The 25614-nt window shown below is 36.6% G+C and overlaps 1 protein-coding gene across 3 annotated transcripts in view; it reads right to left on the bottom strand.

Moving 5' to 3' along the window:
• RPGR (retinitis pigmentosa GTPase regulator) overlaps window positions 1-25614 on the bottom strand; it is a 60349-nt gene that overhangs the window by 6817 nt on the left and 27918 nt on the right. For all 3 annotated transcript variants that reach the window (XM_040582443.1, XM_040582444.1, XM_040582442.1), the window contains exons 8-13: window positions 20768-20923; window positions 19622-19746; window positions 18298-18480; window positions 17179-17344; window positions 15742-15848; window positions 13864-13929 (exon numbers count right to left, since the gene is read on the bottom strand). In XM_040582443.1, coding sequence (XP_040438377.1) covers window positions 13864-13929; window positions 15742-15848; window positions 17179-17344; window positions 18298-18480; window positions 19622-19746; window positions 20768-20923 — 803 coding nt within the window. The remainder of the gene's footprint in view (window positions 1-13863; window positions 13930-15741; window positions 15849-17178; window positions 17345-18297; window positions 18481-19621; window positions 19747-20767; window positions 20924-25614) is intronic.

Below are 25614 nucleotides of genomic sequence, written 5' to 3'. Positions count from 1 at the left end.
CTGCTCACAGTGAACTTGCGTATCAGGTTTGGATTCTATCATAAAGACTATGTTTCCTATTAGCCACCTCAATGAAGACATCTAAATGCAGGAGTCTACAAAGGAGATCAAATACAAGCTGCCATTGTAGTTACTGGAGATCTTTCGTGGAATTTATTTGATAAGCATCACTCAGACATCCTAGGAATCTGAGACATCCTTCCACGGGGCTTACGGAGACCTGCATCATTCTGTACCCCAACTCACAGACATGCAGGATACCCCCCAACACCTAAAATCACATTTAGCTATGTTTGTTTAGGCAACTGAGCTATGGTCCTCATCAACAAAATTGATGGAACTGTGACACTTATTTCACTCCAAAGACACCTATTGTTGTTAAACTGAACGACTTTCCAGACTGACCACATTTCTATTTACTGTATTTGCGGTTTGCCACAGGTTTCTCTGGCTGCCACCTTATCTGTTCAACTTTTAAAACAACTTGTTCTAACTCTGACAGCCCAGTTTTATTACTGCCACTTCTGCTTGTCCATTTATAGGCATGTTTGGGAGAGTTTTTACCGATAGTATTGAAGGAGAGATGAGAATATCATAGAACAGATACTCTTTACTTTAAAAGATGAGTCATCTGGCCACTAAAGAACAAGTCTCTGAATAATTTTAGGCTACTAATTAAAGCAAATATATATATGTATATGTATATAAGTATACATGTATTATACATATATGTACATATTATGTTATAGGTATATATTATATGTATGTATTGTCTCTGCATTACTCTCTTTCATAATACTTCAGGAGGTTTATGCTGTAAGACATCTATAGTTTCACCTCTAAAGCTCAGATACAAAGAAGCTGGCTTGGCCAAGGTCTCACACACAGAAAGTCAAAAGTTGTAAAGAATGTACAAGTAAAGTACTTGAAACTGTTTTCATTTAAGCCTCAGGTTCCAGTTTCTTCAAGGACAAAAAAAGTGGTTGGTACTATGAAACAATCTTAAACATTTTGTACCTCTAGTATGTTAAATCAGTACAGCCGAACATGAATCTTGAAAGTCTGGTAGACTTAACAGATTTTGTACAACTGCTTTACTTGCTTAATTTTTTGCATCCATTTACACTGGTTTCCCTGCAAACCTAGACCTTCAAAACAAGACATTCTTAAGGATAAAATTGCATTATCCATGCGTTAGAGGACGAATGACCTCACTCCCTTACTGTTTGGCAAATACCTCAGTGGGTATAACTGTCTTCTGCTACAATGGCTGCAGCTAGCTTTCTTCAGGCAGATTAATACATAATACAGACATTTCATTTATGAATGCTCTATGAAAAAGGTCTTATGTCTACAGGACAGAGGGGGGGAAATTTCACTCTGTTCCATGCCGTATCCCGCCTGGTATCATCCTCTAGCTGAAAGACAGTCTCACTGAAGACTGGAGACACATGTCTCATGGTAGACCTTGCTCAAAGGACAGCTGCAAACTAGGTTTCTCGATATTGTAGTAACTATTTCACTGGGGATCCCTCTTGCATACTTTGTGGAAACTGAGCTCTGGCAGACAGGCTGTTCATAATTAGCATTTCAGAAGGGGAGTTTTATGGTATCTTTCCAAGCCTCCTCAAGAAGTCAAAATATTTTATGTCTGCCACCACCATTTTACGTTTCTAGGGAAGAAAGTCTCAAAACCACTGACGAGACAAATTTAGTTGCAGATTTTTAAAAAATCTGGTGAAAACTCAGTGATGAAGAGGAATCTGTAATTACTAGGTGTACTACTCAGAAACAGAGAGTTCTGGGAAGCTGTGGTTTACAGAAAAGATATTTCTGTTTCTAGTTGCCCTGGAAACTGTTGAATATCCACAGAGAAGATTATTAAAGAGACCTGAGAATGAGGTAGATAGCTACATGCTTCTTCCTTGGCGTCGTTCTGCCAAGCAGCTATAAACCAGCAATTGCTTAGCAGAGTTTTTAATCATTTAAGGAACAGATTTCTCCCATTACCTGTCCAACCCATTACCTTTAAATGCCCCAAAGCATGCCGTGACTCTCTTACATGCCTATATGACAACTGAATGGAATACATACCTAGTAGGAGTTGCACTACGAAGTAGAAGACTCTTAGTAGATGGGTATCAGGCCTAAGGAGGTTGGTCAATGGGCATAATGCTGTCATATGGGACTGAACAATGCTCGCCTTGTACAGCATCAGTAAAAACAACTACAAAATACATTTCTACAGACCATCCGTCTTTTTTGATGCAGGACTGAAAAGGAATAGGTAGAGGAATCACATCCTCCACTAGCTATCACTTTGCTCTCCAAAATACTAGTGCACATCAGCATCACCCCTGAATTGTCCACACTGGGAAAATACACTGTGTTAACATTGTACTAAAACAGCATTTAAAGTAATAATATTAACCATGACTTTACATGCAGATGAGAGAAAAATAAAAATAGCTCTGTCTGCCCTTCGTGGGCTGGAGATGTATGGGGGTGGGCAGGCACTTAACATTTTGCCGATACCAGTCTTGTCATGATGTCAAGTTATCAGATATGAAATGACTGGAAATACTGCCTGACGAAACTCTTAGTAAGGCTAAGAAACATACCTTGTAGTTTCTTACTTAGCAGTTACAGTGAAAGCTTAACACCTTACAGTCCACATAGTGCTAGCCATTTGTGGTCAGGAATTTGAACTGGGCTTTCATTTTGTAGCTATTAATATAGAGAAGCTATTAGCTCAGCTACTCTAAACCTTAGAGAATTATCTTTCATTTTTAATGATTACTAAAGAAAGAGCTGTCCAGATTGATGACTGACAAAATTCAAAGACATAAGTACTCAAATGAGAGATTTAACAGCTTATTCTTTTAATTACAAGCAGTAAGGCAGTCCACAAGCCAAACTAGGCTTTCCTTATATATTGTCATGTAGTCAAACAGAAGAGCTCAGCTGAATAAACTTAAAAGAATTTTCAGTAAAAAGCTGAGCCTGTTGCTATAACTTGTCTAAAAGTTAACACCTAGACTTCCACTAGGTTACACTAGCTTCCTAATTGTACAATTCTACGTCAAGAGCACTTGACATGGATTACCTGATACAACAGTCCCTTAATGCTTCTGTCATGCGTGTATCTTGGAATACTAATGCAATGCTGAACTTAGAATTTCAGGCACGCTGTGCAGACAGTGAAACAATTGGAAATAATTTTTATGTCAGGCGTGAGTTTCCATTGCTGCATGTCAAGCAGAAACTGAACTTTAAATTAGAGTTACGTCACCTTCTAAATATGACAGAAGAAAATGTTTCAAAGTAGCAGATGCCCACATAGTGATACACTGATTACCCTGATAATGTGATGACTAATTACCACACTAATACTTGTGATACTTCAATTGCATCCTCCAACAGGATGGTGTCACCCTGAGAAAAATGGAATAAAATAGTGAATACCTAGCTGTAAATAACGTTGTTAGAAACTGACTGAGCAGACTCATTTTTCATGTTGTTCTCCTGTCTTTTTCTGCCAATACTTTGCTACACAATTTATTTTATTTACTAAAAGTCCAATACAAGGACCTACAAGTTTCCACAGATCTGTGCACTTTTGCCACAGACTGACAGTACACATACCTTGCATTAGGAGAGTTAATCTGATTACATTTATTATTCAGGACTTCAGGTGTCATTCTGCAATTGTACACTGACAATTATTACAAAGTAGTAGACATTCCTTTTTTTGATGGCATTATGTTAAAGGTTATTTCAGTTGGCTTTCATGTCATTATTCTGTGGCTTGCCAGCTTGCTGCTGTCAGTGTACATGGAGAAAGATTACTCTGCGCTCTTGTTTGAGTAAAAATAACTAATTAACAATGTATACAATTTTAATGTAAATCTACATTCTAAAAAAGACAGTATTCGTACTTTCAGGTTTGTTTTAGGGTTTGACTATTCACTACAAAACCAATATAAATAGTTATTGAAAGGATTCTCCTTTCCCAGCAATTCAGAACAAATTTTTATTACTTATTCCCCAAGATAAATCAGCATCTGAAATAGCTCAGACGTACTACAGCTTTCATATACAAAACTGCTATCTTCTCAAAAATGTTTGCTTTCTTTGGAGAACAAATAAATTTAATACCAATTTCCAGGGTGAAAAGGAAAGAAAACATCTCTATAGAACTATAAAGGATTTTTAAGGTGTTTTGTGAAGAATCATAAAACAAGCTGGAGACTGTTTACATCACGTATAATCTCTTATGAGCTATTTTACATAGTAATATAAATACCTTTTAATATTCAGTCACTTGGAAATAGCATACCAAAATAACTCCTGGGTACTTAAGCAAAACATATGAAATATAATAAGCAAATCCAAATGAGAATATGTTGATGTTACCTCAAAAACTTAGCAAGTCTCTGGAAGATACTATGCTGCATAAAATGACTTCTTAATGCTAACAGACACAGAGAAAAACTAGCTTGGGAATATTAGTGCACACTTGGATGCATTTTGTGCACTTTTTCCGAATTCTTAGAAAAAAAGTTATAGTGTCTGGAGTTTGTCATGCAGCTCCCACATATCTGCAAGTGAATGAGGACAGTCACTACTTCCCGCTTTTACTGTGCCACAAAGCTTTGAGTACTACATACCTCTCCAAAACCCTGTGCTTTTCACTGAAATCCTGCCTTAATCATGCTGATTATTATTCAGTGCTCAGATAAAAATACCGGCAAAGGCAAATTTTCATCAATAACATCACAGCATGCAGGAAGGTTCTTCAAGATTCTTTGGTCTCTGTACGTTCCTGAACAGGATGCCACACAAGGCACTGCTAAAATCTCCACACCCTGCAAGAGTGGGTCTCTCAGGGAAGATCCCCCGTTTCAAAATGCTTTGATGTAAAAGTGGCAATTTCTGTACAACCGTCAATAATCTTGGAATGCATTCTCATCTTTTACAGGTTGACTTTTCAAGGCACACCCAACTTACTAACACAACTCTCCAGCTATTTGAAGGCTGGCTTTAAAGCACAGCTTAACTTCTTTCTGTACTCTTGATACAGGACACATGCAGGTTTCCTTTGTTCTCTTCCTCAATGAAGTGCCTAGTAAAAGAGATTAAATTTTGCAGCAGTTGTGCTGCTGTGTTTCTAATTACGAGAGTTGTTTTGTGCCTTGGCTAGAATGAAAGTAAGTATTTTAAACTTCCTGTAAGAATACCAGCCTCTGCCAGGGTGGCCCACAATCCCAAACTCTTATTAGACTGGTCATTATTGTTGACTTTCCAGTTGAAAAGCACAGCCCGGGCTCTTGTATTATCACTGGTATACAGGGAGTGGGAAATATTACTCTTCAATACTGCTGTAATCTATATCCTTACAGGTATAGGTGCATATAAAGGCATTGCTTAATACAAAATTCTGCTTAGAGCTACCTTTTGTTTAGCACTCTCTCACGCTCTCAGTATGAAACCACAAATACTTTATATTTCACAGAAACCACGAATGCAACTCTGTGTGAAAGGTGGGGTACGCATGACAAATTATAAATCTCTAAACCTATAACACTGAACCTGGGACATTCCAGCAGGCTGCCCTGCAACCTACCTCAAACAGAAAAAAAGTCATGTCTGATTTCAGTGCTGGGACTTATATGAAAGCCAGAATGGTAAATATCTTTACATTTGACATTTCAGGGCCCTGATAATAAATATTTTCATAACTAAGTATAGGGTTTTGAGATAATTATATTAATATTTGTTTAAATTATTATAGCATGAGATTGTCAAGCAAATAAGCAATGGGCATTATCACAAATCCTTAAAAAGGACAGCAATTAAGTGTACTTGCTTTTTCTTTTGGCAATAGATAAAGCCTCTGTAGCTCTCAGCAGTGCAATTTTCAAATGCCAAATCTATCACTCCAAAATCTTTTCAATATGCAAAAGTTAACCTCTCCTCTCTACATTAAAGCATGAAAAAGTGTATAAAAATATTACAACTCAGTGAGTGACTTCAGATCACGAACATGCTCAGAACTTCACAGAGGACACAACTATAGCTTTGCCATTTGTACAAGCAAAATATTTGCTCAGTTGCTCACAGAATGCCACAGTATTAACACTGTTGTTTATTTGAATTGCACATTTAGAAATGAGTTGAGGATTTTCCCTTTTACATTTACTTTGCCCTTTTTTTGCCTTTTTACAGATCTGACAACGTTCTTCTGTTCAAAGATCCTGTTATTTCTGAGCTTGCTTCTGCTCTCCAAATACTCATTATAAAATTAAAGACAATACACAGAAGTTCAGGTGAGTTCACAGTTCATAAATTCAGCCTATATGCACCAAGAAAAAACTCAGATTGCATTTAAAAAGATGCTCTGTCTTTATCACTCTATTTGTTTTAGAGTATTTAACAATACTTTTGTTAAAGGACTAGATTCACACCAAAAATTCAATCAGTAAAAATCAAAGACTGTTTGCTATTCTGAGAGGTAAGATCTAGAATGTAGTGTCATCTTTGGAGAAAGTAAGCTAAAATTTATCTGAAGAGATGGGTACAGCTAATAAAAGCTAGTGAAAAAAAAAACCCAAAAGCAATGGAAACTAAATTCCTTTTCTGCATGATTCCTAAAGGCCCATTTTAAAGAATAACCATGTACATACCCAGATAAGACATTTTCTGGTTATTCAGCATCAATTATGCAAAGGGAACTATTATTTGAATGCATATGTTGGTATATTTCAGATAAAATGGGAAAATTTACCTTCTGCAATTTTGCAGGCATAAGAGAAGACTTATGCTAGAACACATACCAGAGTAATCTAGAGCACCCTCATCTCTAGCAGGAGCTGTGTGGCAAGAGCAGACTTGCACCCTGCCCCCTGAAAATGGAATACGTGCCTGCTATAAAAGGCAGTATATGCATATGTAATTCCGTGAGCATGTATGTGAAAGCGTGCAGGGGGATTAAAACTTCTGAGATTAGAGGCAGAAGGGTGCTTAAAAATTTGAGGGTACTTATTAACATTTATAGTTGTCTGGTGTTGTTACCACTCTTGATCTTGAACGTGTAGTTGGTTGATTGCTGGTTAACTGTTATTAATAAATCAATACATCACTTCAATCTTAACTTGATTTAAACCACACAGCTGAACAGTTTTTCCATGTGACAATCATGAGGGAATTAATCATGAAGAGGAAATACATGCTCTTTTTTCTAATACAAGAATAAGAGACATCAAGTAAAGGTACCAGGAGACAGATTCAAGACAAATAAAGGAGCTATTTCTTTAAAAAAATGTGTACAGATCTAATAATTGTTTGCCAAAACATGTACTGGATGCTAAACAGGTTAAAAATTGATTGAAAGAAATCAATGGAAGAAAAATGGCTATTAGGTGTAATAGGTGTATCTTCTGAACCACCAATTATTGAATACACTGAATATATTTGGTATACCGACTGATTACACAGTCAGTATACACATAACACACAATTACATAACACTCTGTATGTGCTCTACTCTTGTATTTTTTTGCCAGGCATTCACTAGTAGCCACTGGTAGAAAAAAGACTGGACTAGACCTTTAGTCTGAGCAATTGCCTGTTGTATTCTCTCTCTGTTGCAGGGTTTTTCTGTGCTACAAACTAGTTCAGGACTACTACTGCCATGTTGCTTTAAATACTGCGCATAAATCTTTTTGTATCCCATAATAAATACCAAGGACATACTGAATTTCCACAAAACCACAGGTACCAAACTTATAAACCAGTATGAGTCAAACTAAATAAAATTCCACTCGTTACGCTAATGGAGTTCCAAAGTCCCACCAAAGCCCAGAAATGTTGGCACAGTGTGCAATTTATGTAACGATTCTGTGGAAAACCCTTTTAAGTGCTGGAGTAATGCTCTGCTTTTCCCCCACCACAGGAATGATCCACAAAACAATACAAAACCAGTTCTCAATTCAATGAATTTTCATCCAGACAAAACAAAGAGGTGGAGATGCCTACAACTTGGCTTCCTTTACTCTTCTGGGAAGCTTTATGCTATCAGCACATGTTAAGAGAGGAACAACAAATGGTCCCCATTTGCCTAAGAAATTACATTAAAGCTAGAGCCAAACAGTAAATGAAGAGCCATGTGGAATTAGAAATCACTTGCTTCAAAGCGCTCTCACTCACTCCCCTTCTCTCTAGCAAACACATTTCAAAAGAAAAAATGAGTTGTTGTTGTGGTTTTTTTCCACAGCACATTGTCTTCCAAAGCTCTATTTTAGAATCACAAACAAGACATCATATCCAAGAACCAGTTTTAGGCCTATAAAAATACTTTTCAGTATTACTCTAATTTTAATCACAGTAGTATCCCAATCTTTCTTAAGAAAGATAAAATAACACAGCTTAGCTCCAATTAGTTTCAAAAGTAAATAATTTCACAGCAGTTCAGTGATAACGCAGCACTTCTGAGAAATAACAGAGGACTCCGTTGTTAGAGAGAGCTGTTTTCTTCGGAAGTGCATGTAACTGCTAAAGTATTCCACTCTACCAGAATATGAGGATACTTACCCTTTTCCAAAGACCTACACATGATATTCAAGAAAATGCATTACAGAAAATTCCAAAACTTGAAACAAATTTCACAGGAACAAAATACAGTCATTGGACTAACTTTTTGTTGTAGTTGGGCACTGCATGTGACTGAAAGTGATCTTACTTTCAAATGCAGTATATGGAAGGGGTGACTGAGGTAGGAAGGATAGAACTGGACTAGAATCTACTGACAAACTATTAATCTACTACAGCTTTTTTAGAAAATAAAATCTGGAGACATTGTGTGAAAAATAGTTTAATGCCAGTATCTTTTACAAAACAACATTAAAAATGTTTCATAGTCTCAACATAGGTATTGATTTCATTAACGTTTTTATTGAATGACATTTACTCATTTTGATTCCTTTTTTTTCCCTGTCCTCATTTTCAAACAGAAATTAAATAGCTATTTTTCTAGAGAATCTCAACAGAGATCTGTTTACAAAAATTTCTCAGACCACCCATTAGCATAGTATCTAAATAATAATGCTGTATGACAAGTCCCTGTCCCTTCTTTTCCCAGTTTGACCACTAATAGTTGAAACAGTAATACAATGTCTTACAAGAATAATTTGCAAGATTTGTTTGTGTATTTTAAGGAAACTCCAAAAGTATTAACATACTTTGTCTTTTCCAAAAAGAATTCAGACATTCATGCTACTTTCTCTACTATTCCATCTAGCTTCTTTGTTTATTACATTGTCCTCTTTTTGGAGATCATAGATGTGATTTTTAGGAGGGGAAAACACAAATCTCCTTCAATAAGGAGAAGCTTAGGCTCTGATCCTGAAAACATATATACACTTCACACTGCAACAAATTACATCCCCCTCCCTGAGAACCTTAGAGTTAGATGAGTAATGTAATGCAGTCTTTTGTAGGCAGACATTTAATCTTCTGTGTATTGCACAGTATAAACAAGTAAACGAAGTTTTACAGGTGTGTATTTTCAAATTCTTCATTACATCTAATCACCAAATGTGATAGCCCCAAATTATCCATAAACAGATGCATTGTGACTCTAATGTAACCTAGGCCAGATTCTGAGAATTGTGTTTGTCTTTTTTCACATAATTGTGTGCTGATACCAAAATAGAAGCCAGCCTTAAGGCCTCTGAAAAAGCCCAGGCCACCATTTACCCAGGAGGCCTGCATTTCCACTTACTTCCCATCTACCAACCCACGTAAATTTGGCAACTTGTCCTTTCTTTAATTTACACTGAGTACTCAAACATTTTACCAACATATGAACAGAAGCAAAGTAGGGAGAATGAATATGGAGTGATACCAAAATTTAAAAATATGTATCTTTGTTAATTTACTGACACTTCATATAAGGCACGCTAACAAGTAAGCTCTCATGCACCAAAAATTGATGTATTACCTTAAGAAATCTGATTCAAAGGCAAAGAAGATTACACTGTTACAATGTGTAATTCATGTTGTCAGCATGACATTATAAGTTAATTAAGAGACAAACCCATTTTGCCTCCTCAGCAATTATTTTTTTAAATCTGTCATACGTAATAAACATCATTGTGCAAATGACTATTTCAACAATATATATGATTTCTCTCACAAAAGCTTCCCCAATCTAAACAGCTTCTTCATTTTTTTCCCAATAAAATGGCACTTAAAGTATATGTATAATGTATTTTTACTACATTAATTTTTTTATGCAATAAAAATCAATCTGCCATAGTTTTCTGAATAGGCTTAAAATGCATCTTCAGTAGCCTATGCTACTTTAGTGTTAAATAATGAGGTAGCACATTGTTCCAAAATTGTTCTGAGTTATGTGAACCATTTGCTACATGCTGTTTGGACTTTATTTTTTGTTTAGAGCTGTTCAGTAAAGCAGTACTTTCCGTCTTCTCTGGCTTCCTGGTTTTGCTTTTTTGTGGAAGCGTATTACTATATTTTTTTCTTTTACCTTTTGCTTTTTCCTCTTCCTCTTCCTCTCCTTCTTCCTCCTCTCCTTCATTTTCTTCCCCGTCCTCTCCCTCATCCCCTTCCTCCTCTTCTCCTTCTTCCCCCTCTCCCTCTTCCCCTTCTTGTTCCTCTTCTCCCTCTTCCCCTTCTTGTTCCTCCTCTCCCTCTTCCCCTTCTTGTTCCTCTTCTCCCTCTTCCCCTTCTTGTTCCTCCTCTCTCTCTTCCCCTTCTTGTTCCTCCTCTCCCTCTTCCCCTTCTTGTTCCTCCTCTCCCTCTTCCCCTTCTTGTTCCCCCTCTCCCTCTTCCCCTTCTTGTTCCCCCTCTCCCTCTTCCCCTTCTTGTTCCCCCTCTCCCTCTTCCCCTTTCTCTTCTTCTCCCTCTTCTCCTTCTCCATCTTCTAATCCCCCATTTTCAGCTCTCTCTTCTCCCTCTTCTTCCTCCTCCACTCCCTCATCTTCTTCCACTCCTTCCTCTACTTCTCCATCTTCTCCCAATCCTTCTTCCTCTTCTTCATCCTCTTCCTCTTCATTTTCCAGCTCCTCTTCCTTGTTTTCATCCTCTTCCTTGTTTTCATCTTCTTCCCCCTCCTCCCCTTCTGCTTCTGCCGCTGCTCCTACCTCTTCCTCCTCCTCATTTTCTCTTTCCTCTTTGACTTCATCCTCCCCCTCTTCTTCTTCCATTCCATCATCCCCCACCAACTTAATCCTCCTATTTGCACATTCCTCTTCCTGTTCTTCCAATACCTCTTTTTCCTTCCCTGCCAATGATTCTAATTCCTCTTCACCCTCTTTGTCTTTTTCATTCTCCCTTTCTTTGTTTTCTTCTTCATTTTCCTTTTCATCTCCTACTTCCTCTTCTGCCTCTACCTCTTTTTCTTCCTCCTCCTCTCTATCTTCACCTCCTTCCTCACTCTCATCTCTTCCCTCACTTTTAACCTGTTCTTCCTTTTCTTTTTCAGTGTCTTCCTCTTTTGCATCCTCCTCCATATCCTCCTTTTCTCCCTCAGTCAGCATTTCTTCTTCCATCAGCCTGCCTTCCTCATCAACTTGCTCTTTGCCATCTTCCTGCCTAATCTCTTCAATCTGTTCTTCGCCATCTTCAATCTCTTCTGCACTCTCATTCTCACTGCTTCTTTCAGCCTGTGATTCCTCTCTTTCATTTTCTTCCTTATTATCTTTTTCCTCTTCGCCTTCATCTCTTCCTACTGAAACTTCATCTCTGTCTTTTTTAACCTGACTCTCTTCTTCTTCCTCCCCTAGTTCACCTTCACTGTCAACTGTTTCTAGTTTCTCTTTTTCACTTTCACCCTTTTCACTGCCTTCACTCTCCTGCTCTTGATTAGATTCCTCCTCATTCTTAATTTCTAACTGCCTGTCTTCATCAGCTTTTGCTTCAAAGTTTTCTTCCTCATTCAGGCTTTCTACATCAGCCTCTTCTACGTACTCTTTCTCATTGTTTGTAGCGTGCATCTCCTTAGTCTCAGTGTCTTCTTTTTCTAAGTGCAAACCTCTCACTTTTTCTATTTTCATTGCCTTCTGGACCTCTCTGCCTTCATAGTAGTGCTCTTCTTTTTCCCTACTCTTAAATACGTATTTTGCAAGATCATTACTACTTTCCTCAGTTGAAGATGATGACACACTTACAGCTATGTGTTTCAAAAAATTCTTTTTTTTAAAGCCTCTCTCCTCTTCCCTACTTTCTTCTCCTCTGACACATGTTTTTTCACATTTATCAGATTTTTCAACAACATCCTTTACTTTGTTTTGACTTTCTATTGCTTCTTGATTTTCTTGGTTTTGAACAGGATTGTATTTTTGCACAATTAATGAATCAGACTGGGGCCGATCCCTGGATGCAGAAGGAAGTACATCTATTTTAAGGGGTTGCTTAGATTTAATAGCTTTTATCTTTTTATTGGAAGAACTTGTTTTTTCAGTCAGAATTTGTTTTTCAGTGGGAAGACTGTAAATTACATCCTCTCTGACAAATTCAGGATTTTCTGCATACTCTTTTTCCCTTTTCACTAACCTGCATTTGTCCATAGTAATTTGTTGAACACCACTTCTCAAAGTACTAACACTTTGCGCATGCTCAGATGTACCTTTCTTTGTATTTTTGGGGGGCACAGGCTTCCCTACAAAGGCACTACTTTTTTCTAAATCTTGTCCCAGTGGCTCTGAAAATGAAGACTGCTTTTGCAAAGAGCCAGAGTCTAATTTTGAGCCCTCCTTCATGGAATCAGAATCCTTGTTTTTCAGCTCACCCTTACCATTTCTTTTCAGTTTCACATTTTTATTGTTCTTCTATTCCATATGAAAAGCAGAAAATTAAAAAGAAAGAAGGAAAGCATTAAGGACAAATGAAAGCAAAAGAAAAAAGGTTACAAAAACATCTAAACAAGCAAAGAATTTCTGTGAGGGGACTAGAAGATAGCATAAAAGGTAGAGTATTTCACATGAAATGAACTTACAAGTGCACATATTAGAAGAATGTAACGTTCTGTTTATGGTAAATGTACTACTACACCTTTTTCACTATCCAAGCACTCAGAAGTAAATGCAGTAAGAACTGTGCAGCCAGTATCATGTCCCATAAGCTAGAGCACATGCAATGTGTGAGGCTGTGTGAACAGAAGGAAAAAACTACAGTTCTCTTACACCTTCTTCCACATATCCTCTTGGGAAATCTGTTATGCTCTATTAAGTTTGAAAATCTGTTGTCTTTCTGTTTTAAATTTTAAATTTATTTAACAAATGCTACAGCACAGTAAATATAAAATAAAAGTATAATGAATTATACCAAAATGCTGAAATTCTAGGATCAGTTTAGGAGTAAAATAGAAAGGCAATACAAAAGTATTTTAATTTCATATTTGAAACCAGTATTATTGCTCCTTTAAATAAACTCCATGGTGAGTATCTTTAAATAAAATATTTACGTATACTGTGTTTCCAAACCCAATTAAAATATTTTAGTATCAACAAACCAGTAGGAATATGTTATCAGCTTAAGTCACAAAGCGTGTATGATAGTCTCTTGCTCCTTAAACTGGTGAAGCACTATATACTCTCATCTCAAATGCTGGATATGAGGAGTTCTATGTGCCTGCACAAATGCTCTCTTGACTTCAGTCAGCTTCTTAGAATGTAACTCTGTGGATATTTAGATAATTAGCAAAAGGCGGCCTACAAAATTTGCCTAGCTTTTTTAAAACTCAAAGCAAAACAACAAATATAAGGATAATACAAGAATTCTAGATCTTCTAAACAACTGTATAAGTATACTTTTATATATATATATAATTAGTTACAGTACCTTTTGTTTTTGGAGTGGTGATAATTTTAAGGACTGGTCACTAGGATTCAATTTCATTGCATGTGTCTGCAAAAAATAAGATCTCTATTAAAAAAAATAACTAAAAGGGAAAGCAGCATCAAAGCCCAGTTACTAAACAGAGGTATTATACAAACATCTTAATATTATTGCACAGGTTGAGACAAAACTGTATGATTGCTCAACTCGCCTATTTCACTTCCCCTCCCTCATTTATTGCTTATGAAGAGAAAGTAGAAATCAGCTCAGATGTCAACATCTAAACTGTCTGTAGACACTGAATGCTACATGCTCTCTCTGACAGCCCACAAGCACATTTTAGATCCACCATCCTCTTACTGGGACATTGTGGCTACAAATACAACATCTTACTCCCTTATTACCACAACCTTCAACTTAACATCCAGTTTGATAGCACAGCCTTGAAAGTTAGAAGAAACATTACACAGCAAAAATTTTCATTGGCATCTAATGCCCTTATCTCTTTCTTCTACATAAAGCAAAAAAACTAAAAGGCAAGGCAATGCAGAATACTACTAGGCAGGCAAGTATAGTGAGATTTTGGTCCCATATAGTCCAAATGACAAGATAATGCTCTCTGCTGCTGTTTGTTAACTGTGTATGATTTAACTACCATATGATTTTTCAAGACAGTGAGCATGGAAAGTTCTGGTTTCTTAATCCCAAGAACTTGTATCATCAATATGATATTAATGGTTTTTCCTCCTCTTGTCATTTGTCATTGTCACATTTGTCAATAAGATGTATGTTGCCACACTTTCGAAAAATTGAAACAACTATGCAGTAACCAGAATACTTTCATCCAGATTCAAGAAAAGCAATCATTTTATTTTGTATTTTGACAAGTTTGTCTGACAGACTTCCTTCAAATTTACTGTTTCATTCTGATAAACATTTTACAATTGATTCATGATGGGTAAAAAGACAAAAAGGAGAAGGAAGCTTAGTACATAAAGTGTGCAATATGTTATAAATTATGCCTCAATACATTAATGAAGGCCATGTTTGCATCGTATATGATTTTTTTTTTGTAAATTAAGTTTTGTAACTGTTAAATAAATGTTACGCACAAACAGATTGTTAAATTACTAAGTACTGCTAAGCACAAACAAGTAGTAATTCCTGTAAAATGTGCAATCCCTCCAGTATAACTGACAACATATTCTGAGCTCAGTTCGCAGTGAGTTGCTCATTTGTTTCCATTCCACTGAAGTTAAAAAAAAGACAAAAAAAGAACACTCTTTGCAGTGTACTGCATTAAGGCCAGGACATGCACAATCTACTGAGAGAACAAAATGTTTTGGAAAGGTGTACAATTTTTTTACATAAAAGAAATATGTAGGAACATGCTTGGGGATCACCAAATAATCAAAATGCCTGCATTTTGGCCTTTCCTTTAATATCATCCACCTGTACTAAAAAAGCTCTTCTTGAAACAGGAAAAGACAGCTTCTGTGCTTCATTTCCTGCAGTTCTCCCTCTTGGAGAATGACCATCAAGAAGAGGAAGGTCAGAGATAGAGATCACCACATATAGATGTGGTATCCAGTGTCCTCTTCTTTCTGACATCCAGAGTTAAAGCATGGGGAGGCACCGCACTATTTGAACTACATCAATCTCATACTACAACATTACTTGCAAAATGAAAACAAACTTCAGCATTGGATAATGATGATACGAAATGCATGCTCATTTAACAGTATGTCAGTACTTCTTGGTGCCACATACGACATTCTGGGCTAGCCAGGAGTTCTGTACTAGAACCTGAAACATGATGTAGCTGCTTTGTTCTTCCCCTGCAGAAGAATGAATCACAGATTCATTAGTAAAATATATTACCATATTTAGGATGTCAGTTGTATCTCCAAGGTTTCTGTCATTATTTTCATTATCTGAGTCTTCTTCTGCAGAGCCTTCACCAGGTTTATCTTTTTGATGATTCTTTTCTTCAAGGTAAAATAGGAGGAAGTAAACAAATACCATAGGAACAAGCAATCTATAGCAAACAGAGCACTCCACTCTTGTAAAATACAGAATATCTCTATTTCACTGACATAGGACTGAAGTCTTGAGATTACTCATTCCCCCAGCTGAACACAAAGCAGAAACATTTCCACCTCCTTTCCGTCAGTATTAATATTAGAGGCAGCTCAACAATCTGGCCTCAGTGCACTGTTGATCTCTGACATTTTCTGCAGGCTTTCAAAGCATAAATATTACATGGGACAAAGCTGCTTTTGGATAATCTCTTTAATAATAGTGTACCGATTAGACTAAATTACCTGCAGTCATATTATCTACACCACATATTATCTGTGTAACGGATGGAGAGACAGTGAGTTTAACTGCAATGTAGCATCATAAAAATGTACCTACATAATTTTCAGGTTCACCTGGTTCATCAGGTATATGACCAGTTTCAGATGGCACGAAACCTGAGGTATTACGCCTCAGAAGATTCTAAAGGCAATTCAAATTTCACTGCATTGCTTTCCTAGAACCAGAAATGCTAATGGGCGTGCTGGCAGCTTTACAAATAATCATGTTGATTCTAACTGAATTACTTTCAAATTCCATTTGACTGCCCAATAATTCTGAGCTAACTTTTACACAGAAGCACTGCACTCTGCACTCTTCAGCATTACTCCTCCCAGGAAATCACACATGCCCAGCAACCCAGGTGACATCCAAAACTGCTTCTAGAGAATCTGTGCAAAACTCCAGCATTGTATCATAAGCATTGTTGTCCAGGCTTTTGCATTAGCTAGAATATTGAAAATCCTTATTATCTTAGATAACAAGGCAGTGAAGAGTAATTCTACATTTCCAAGAAGAAAGATCCCATAAGAATTAGCAGGCTTCTTTTCTTATCCAAGGTCTATTGTAGGCCTTCCTATGTCTTCAAGACTGTTTCTAGTAAACTTTTTTTCTGCAATTCTTTTTCTTTTTTGTGAAAATGGAGAAAGCAGTTACTATTCTTATATTTTTCTGAAGTCCTATTTCTACAGGCTTGAGAAACCACAGGTACCATTTAGAAGTTGTTTTTTCTTTCACTCAACCCTCCCCTAAATCTTTAAGCACATTTTCCAAACATGAGCAGTGTGAGGCCATTTCTTGTATGCATTTAACTTTCACGTCTGTGTGCTGCCAGACCCTCTTGAGGTAAGACTGAACTTAAACCTTCTTTCATGTTCAGACTGAGCATTTATTTATGAATAATGAGAGCCAAACGACATAATTCTAAGAAAACAGCAACAAGATATAGGGACGCTTCACCTTTTTCATGGCCTCTATCCTTCACAGGTTCCGCTTTAGGAAGACTTGTGGCAGAAAAACAGAGTGGGCTAGTGTTGCTAGTCACAGGCAGTGAAGATTTTAAGAAGCTTCCTCCCAGTGGAGGCAGAGTTCGTGCCATTCTAATAAACTGTTCGGGAGACTTTTCCTTTAGAAGAAAAAAAAAAATGTACTGAGAGTAAGAGTAGGAGAATAAAATATAAGCAACCTCTCATACCTAACAGTGGTATTTTCTTTTAGTAGATGACAGTGTTGTAACTTTGTATACAAAGCATAAACTGAATTTCTTTACCAGTTTAATTATTTATAGTGCTAAAAAGTGAAGAGGTATATAGGGGAATATTCTACGTCTTTTCTACACAATAATCTCTAGCAGTCTTAAAATATAGGGAAAGAAGAAACAAACCCTTGGATTTTTATTTAAAATTACAATACTAGTGTCTTAAATAACATTGAGGTATTTAATGCATAACAACAAAATATTTTTACAAAATAAACGTGGTTTTGTGGTAGAGTTAGCTTTCAGACAGGTAAGTGACATGATCCAATTCATTCTGCTGTTCAAGGAAACCACACGGAATGTGTAGTGGAGATTTAGGAGAAGAAAGTACTACTTTAAGTAGCTACAGGATCTTAGGATCATTTTAAGCTGATTGCAAAACTCACCTTTGATATTTTATAAACTACAAACTTGCTTAATATATTCAAGGACTCAGAGGGAACAACAAAAAGAGCCAGCTTCTTGTTCTTTTAAAAAAATACTTAATAAACATAAAAAAAATATTTAAAATATTTCAAAGGTATTTTAAAAAAGCAAAGGAACAGGCTCCCATTTTAGAATTTAAAAAAATACAAAATTAATTGCAGTCTTTTTCATAGAAATAAACAAGTAAATCTGACCAATACCTATCTTTTATTGGTATTGGACCAATTGCATCAATTTTGGGACCAGGGCAGATATTATTCTTCCTTTTATACATTAAAATTAAACACATTTTAAGGAGAACTATTTATCTCCTGGGTATATGCTGCGATTTTAGCTTTAAAAGTGATTTTGTTTCCTAAAAAAAGTATGGCAGCTCTAAGCAGCTCTGAATTTACCCTCTCTCGACGTCGTATTCGTGCTGATGTTACTTGTAAGGTGTTTGTTAGTAGTGAGTCTCCACTTGTTTTAGAGGTAGTAGAAGTCAAATGGCTTTCATACAAGTTTTCTAAGAGTACTTCTTCAGATCCTTTAGGTCTTGGAGCAGCAACAACTAGCATGTGACAACCACCACAAGCAACCTACGGCACCAAAAAAGGTCCGATTATTTCATTTGCAAGTGTCAATACAAGGATCTCATTTTCTTACAATCATCTCTAGGGCCTTAGGTTATAAGAAAAACATAATAAAAGTAAGAGATACTCAATTGCTTCAAATTTAGCTCCTAATGACTTTAGCAAGATAAAAGTACTTAATTGCATGTATTAATGACTAGTGATCTATATTCACTTCTTACTTAAATACAATGTATTTGTATTGAACAGAACAGAAGATAGGTCTATTAATTTATTGATACAGAAGAAAGGAAAGATATTTCCACTAGACTTTCAAGGGAACTGAGCTAATTATTTTGATGCAAGTCAAATGTGGACAACGCTGCTAGCTTCAGTGATACAAACCTAGAAATTTTATCACAAAATCCACAAAGCATAAAGCAAGTCCTACACCCTCCAATAGACAAAGTATTAATACATAAAATTCAGATGTTCCACTTTTTAAAAAGTTTCAAACCCTTACTACTTCTGACAAAATTTCCTTAAACTCTTAAGTCTAGTAAACAAACAGAAGTGATCAACAGACTTCTGTCCCAAATTTTGCTCAGTCCTGAGTCATGTTTGCATCTTTGGTGCTGGCAATTCTGTGACATTTATTTCTTAAACACTTCAAGAAACAGATGAAAACAATGCCCTTTAAAAAAAAAAAAAAGTATTTCTGCTTTCTCATGGCGTTTGGATTAAAAAAGGCAACTTCTCAAATTTTGTTAAGGTTTAAAAATACCCCACTGGAAATAATTGTTAAAATAAAAAAAGAGATTACACTGGTGTTTTCAGAACAGATATTAGTTTTCCCCTACTGTCAACAATCTAAGAGCAACAAGTATTTAATTTTATAGGCTACCACAGCTCTATAGATCAAAACATTACAGCACAGCACTACTGAATAAAACCCTAAGGAGAAGACTTTATGTGTAATCCAAGCCAAACACATTCCAAATTAAATGAACAGTGTGCTATGCAAATACAATTTCCTTTTTTGTTCGTATCATCTACTAATTAAATGTTATAAAAATAATTCTATACTGAGATTTCAACCTTCATTAATAATGTGTTTCATGAAAAGATAAATATTTTGATGTCTGAGAAGCATAAACAAAAGTTTTACCAAAAGGACTGTGAACTTCAAGAAATTGTAACACAGAGTAGGATCAAACAGATTTGTAAAATTCTCTTGTCCAAGGCCTAACTTGCCATGTCTCCCATCTCCAAAAGTAAACAGGAGGCCATTCTCTGTACGTGGAAAAAAAAGATGTTATTAATACCAACGACTCAATACAAAACCAGTACAAAACCAGTACAAAGTAACAGGTCATGCAAGTAAGGAATATTTCTCTTCCAAAAGCAAAACTGGAACAATTATTTTTAGATTTTCAACAGATTAATATGATCAAAAACTATGTATATTTTCAGGCAAAGTACAGCCTGAGATGAGTTAACCTAGGCAGTTTGTAAAAAAACAAACCAACAACACTAACTGTCCTGGTTTCAGCTGGGATGGTTTTAACTTTCCTCTTAGTAGTTAGTACAGTGCTGTGTTTTGGCTCTGATGTGAGAACAGTATCAATAGCACACGGATGTTCTTGGTTGTTGCTGGTTAAGTGTTTATATTAAGTCAAGGACTTTCTGGTTTCTTGGGCCTTGCCAGTGACAGGGCTGGAGGGGTGCAGGGAACCGGGAGGGGACACAGCCAGGACAGGTGACCTGAACCAGCCAAAGAGGTATTGCATACCACGGGACGTCATGCTTGGTATATAAACTTGGAGGATTAGCTGCGGGGTGGGGATCGTTGCTCGGGGACTGGCTGGGCATCAGTCAGCAGGTGGTGAGCAGCTGTACTGTGCATCACTTGTTTTCCTTTCTCCCTTTTCCTTTGGATTTTATCCTATTCCCCACCTTTCCATTATAACTGTTGTTGTTGATATTATTATTGCTATTATTGCTGTTGTTCTTACCTTTTTATTCTGTTTAAATTATTAAATTGTTCTTATCTCAACCCTTGAGTTTTACATTCCTTTACGATTCTCCTCCCCATCCCTCCGGGTGGAAGGGAGTGAGCAAGCGGCTGCATGGGGCTTAGCTGCCAGCTGCGGATAAACCACAACACTAACTCACTTCACCTTTAGAACTAGCACATCTTCTTCTACTGCTCATTTTATAAAGAAAGCTTTTACAGTACAATAGTGTAGTATAGTATAGTACAGTATAGTATAGTAAGAGTAGAAGTGCATTTCAGAATTTTTCACTTACATACCTGCTATTACAGCAGTATGATTTTCCCCACAGGTAATATTACATATTTTATGCCTCCTCAAGTGTTTCACAGACTTTGGTACTGAAGTTTCAAAAATAAAAGTACCATGTCCCAGCTGCCCATATTGTCCAAGTCCAAAAGTATATACATCTGTCTCTGAAAATGTACCGACAAAGTTAACAACAAATATGCTTATATATGTATAGTATAACCTTCTTTCTGTTAACCAAATGGAAGTCAACCAACATCAGCATCAAAAAAGCAACATTTTATTAATTAAAAAATGTTCCAACTTCTCAATTATATTTATCAAATAATAAAAAAATACAACAAAATAAAAAAAACAGGAAAGGAAGCACTAAAATATATACAGAAATTAATTTTGAATGGTTCAATACGCAATATATTTTCTAACATAACTGCAAAATAATCCACTGATCACATGTACACAAAATACGAGCCAACAAAAAATTTATGGGAGTTCACATACTGTAATGAATTCAAGACTGCAATGTTTATATATAAGTGTATTTTCAAGTACAGTAGTCTCAATTTCTGGTTACATGCACATACACTGTATGAACCTAAATTTAACAGATTAGATTAACAGAACAGATTAAATTTAACAAATTAAACGCTAATTTGCGTGCAAGAAGAGACTGGAATAGTAACAGAATAGGTTACAGTATTCTGTTCAGCTACCAAATCAGCCCTGCAATAAATACAGAGAAAACTATAATTGTGTTATCTTGTGACAGAATAATCATCTTTCCACATTTACATTTTGTCTGTTTAATGGATTGTCTGTGCCAGGAAAAAGAACAAGCACTTCTCCAAAGCAATAAAGATTCTTGGTGTGTCCATCCCTGGCACTCCATCGCAACAGGGGAAGACTGTGAAGCTTGGAAATCTTGATGAGGTCATGCTTGAAAAGGGAAATACAAAGACTAAAGTTTTTTTGGAAAAGGAGTTTTCCTAGAATTTTATTCCCTGCCCCTTTTCCTTCTGCAAGTAGGCAACAATGGAAAAGCTAGAGAGGTACTACTTAAAGTACTTGAAAAAAATTTATGAAAACCTGGGAAAGATCAGGAAGGACAAAACGTATTCTATGACAAGCAAAAGGAACTGAGACTTGGGAGCAATATATCATGACATTATTGTAATGACCATGGTGCAGAGCGTGCCTGCTCCTGCTGCACAGATGCCATCGAGTCAAGAATCTCACCACCTTCAAAAGCAAGAGAGGAATAGCCATCCACGGCAAAATGTGGGGAACTACAATCGACAGAGAATCTTTACTTTTTGAACACTTCTTTGTGTCAAGGAAACAAGGCCACTGGAATAGCGAACTAAGTTTCAGTGCCACAGAAGTACTTTATACTGTGAGACCAAATTCTCAGAGCAGCCACAAACTGGAGATACATTAAAAATTATGTTACCATTCCCTCAAACTAATCCTTCACTGCTGTCAGGGAAAGAGAAAGCAGAGAACAGACCAGATTCCACATTCCATAGTACACTTACAAACTTATATTGGACTTTCCAATTTCAAAGGAACCATGATGAAATACCGTAACACTATGTATGCAGATGTTCTTTCTAGGAAGGGGCTTGCCCTTTCTGCCCCTTTTAAATTGTTTCATATTAAGAAGTCATAAATTCACACCAAAAAACCCCACCGGTTTCACCTTTTTCAGATTGTCGACGAAAAGTAGTGAGTAAAGCAGGGTTTTTACTAAATGTAATAGTAAAGCTCCCTCTGCTGGAAATTCTAGCGCAAGAAAGCAACACTTCAGGATCTTTAAAAAGTAAAACAAGTAGTAAAGCATCTTCTGGAGCATTTAGACTTTCTGTATAAGAATCAAGAAACCACACTTGAAAGACAGGAGCTTTCTCTAAGCGAAACAAAGTCTCATCTTCACTTTAGTAAATTACTTCCTCAGGATGGCTGAATCCATAAATTCTGTTTAGAAGTACTGCATTTGTCTTAACATGTCCATGGAAACTGGTGGACCTTGTAATTTTCAAATTATATTGCTTTATCTGTTTAACATAATTATTTTGAGTAAAGCTGGAGCTTTTTCACATCATCTTTAATCCTAGCTTGAAACATGCAATGCTTTTTGCATTTGTGTTTACAGGGAGATGCTCTCAAATGCTAACTTTAAAAGCACAGGAAACTTTTCTTTCCTCTGTTTCTACTGGCAATGAGAAGAACAGGCCAATCCAGAACCAGGTTAAAGTGCCTTTAGAAGAAGAATTATATCTTCTCCTATCCCTAGAGACCAGGGGCACCTAAACTTTGTTCCTCCTAAATTTGCTTATGAGTCAATTATCAAGGCACAGGAAGACAAAAACTTCACCTTTCTTAATGATTCACCACTGGTGCCAAAGTGAGGCCAAACCTCAGTAATAATCTCACTTACCAGAAATGAGGCATTTCCTCCAATCTGTCTTTATCGATACATGGAAAAAGAAGTCTATGGCAAACCAACCTCACAGACTTAGGGATAAAATGACAGAGGTGAATTTCATCATTCTGAAATTGAATTCCTAAATGCATTTGCCTACAGCATGAATCCAAAAGGGTGTACAGCCCCACTTCTTTTTACTGTCCTCATTCCCAGTAAGGATATGGTTGGATGAGACAAAGAAAACACACTGCCAGCAAAAGGGCTCATTCCCCCATTCTCTCTCTCCAGTCCCAACTTGTACTGTCTCTGCTGTCCTCCTGGCTATGACGTGAGCCAGCTCAGCTCATAAAGACAGTTTTGGGGTATGGTTTGCTGATGTAGTTTCCTGTGGACTGGTCAAGGCAGCACCACAGTGGTACAAAGGTTGAGGAAAGACATAAAGCCACAGCAGCACGAAGGAAGCAGCGCTGCCTCCAGGGCATCACAAGGAAGGCTCAGCCGTATCGCCAGCACCCAGAAGAAACAGAATACAAGTCCTGTCTTGGCCTGGAGGAAGGAACTGCTGCCTCCACAGCAGCAGCCCATGAGAAGGCATCCTGAAGGATGAAGAGAAATGGTTCCAGCATCTGCACAGAAGCCAACGGCTTCACTGTTCCAAGTGACCTCCAGCACTTAAGTGCTGGGACTGCTTCTCCTTTACTTCCTACATTTTCTTTTTTGGAAGAACAGGGGTATTTTCCTGTAACTGTGTACCTTCCACCTTTGCAGGCATTTGGAGTACATACCGATTTTTTAATCTCGATGACTGTTGCCACTTTCAATAAAATAGTCCTAGGAAAAAATCTATATAGCTTTCAGATATTTTTTTTAACATGTGCTATTTGCTGAAAGAATTGAGTGAGTGCCAAGAGTGTTTTTAAGATTCATGCATTCCTTGCAATGTATTTAAGGCTACAGAAAGAGTTTAAAATCTCAGAAGAAAAACAGACAAGTAAGCTTGCATCTCTCCACACAGATTCATTTCCCTTGAACATTATTATTACTATTACTACTACTACTACAACCACCACCACCACCACTACCACCATCACCGCTACTACTACTATTATTATGCCAATGGGCTATTCACTCTTACAATAGCTTTATTTTTAAACAGCTTATGCTGAAAAATGTTACTGTAAAAATGAGCTGTCAATACAACACTCAGCTTTACCAGAGCTAGTAATTGGATTTAGGGATTTCAGTATAAATAGTATACAGACTTAAGTATGGTTTGAAAAACCTAGACAGTCCCATATGGTTTGAACAGTCAGTTCTATCAAGAAAAGGTAGAGCTTTTTCATCCTTTTCATTGTCTTTCAAAAGGGTATCTTGACTATCTTCTCTTTTTAAAAGACCTTGAGACAGAAGATGAAAAATCCAACATTTTACATACTAACGTGCTAACGTGCCGTATTGTTATGTCAAACCACCTATTCCTGAAGGACTGCTTCTCCTTTTCCTTTGAAGAGGTGTATTTGTTTTTTCTCCTTTGAGAGAATAAAAGGAGGTAATATATTCTTTTAGAGACAGGATTATTCCCAGAGGACCTGTCATCATCTGAAAAAAACTGGAAGATATTAAGACCACTCCCAGTCATCTTTTTCTTCTTCTCCAATTTCTAGATTCACAAGTTATTATTCTTCTACTTTTTAGAGAGCTTCACTGAAGAACCATGCAAATTGAGATTGCTGCTCTCTCACATTTCTTTTGAAAGTGACGATACCAACAGCTTTCATTTTCACTAGGAAGCATTTGCAAGCATTGTGAGTAGTGGATGCAATTTTTTTTACTCTCTGAGAGAAGTCATTCAGCATGAGGATATGATCTTCTTGAACGGGCTGATAGACTGTCATAAAATGAATAGGTTTGCGCTGCTACAGTGAGAGAAAGCTTTTGCGTGCTATGATTTTTAACTTTGATTCTGTTTATTCTCTAGAACAACTGCAAATATTAAAGGCAGAAGTAACAATAAGACCTGTAAAGAGGATGGTTTCCAATACCATATTCAACATTTCTAAAACCTTCTATCTTTAAAAAGTTTTTTTCCAAATAATTGCTCTCAACAATTTAATTATTTCTGGGAAAAAAAAATTAGTTTCCCATTTTGGAGTTTCAAAGGAAAAAATGAATTATTTTAATATATACTTTCTACCATTTACACTGATACTTGCTGGAGAGATTCCAAACAGTAGCTTGGTTTAATAACCCAGATAACAGTGGTTCTTACTATACAAAATTGCCAATAGAATAGATAAGACAGTCATAAAAAAGAAATCAAATTAAGTGCTTTGGAACAGACTAATTATGTATGCAAGTCAGGAAGAAACTTGCCTCGTACTCAGTAAGATAACTGGATTATGCTTTCTTCTACTTTGATAAACGCTAAGTAGA

The sequence above is a fragment of the Falco naumanni genome, chromosome 2 (genome assembly GCF_017639655.2).
Source record: "Falco naumanni isolate bFalNau1 chromosome 2, bFalNau1.pat, whole genome shotgun sequence".
Lineage (NCBI taxonomy): Eukaryota > Metazoa > Chordata > Aves > Falconiformes > Falconidae > Falco > Falco naumanni.
The sequence above is the reverse complement of the archived record's forward strand: the minus strand, read 5'-3'. Positions and strand labels throughout refer to the sequence as shown.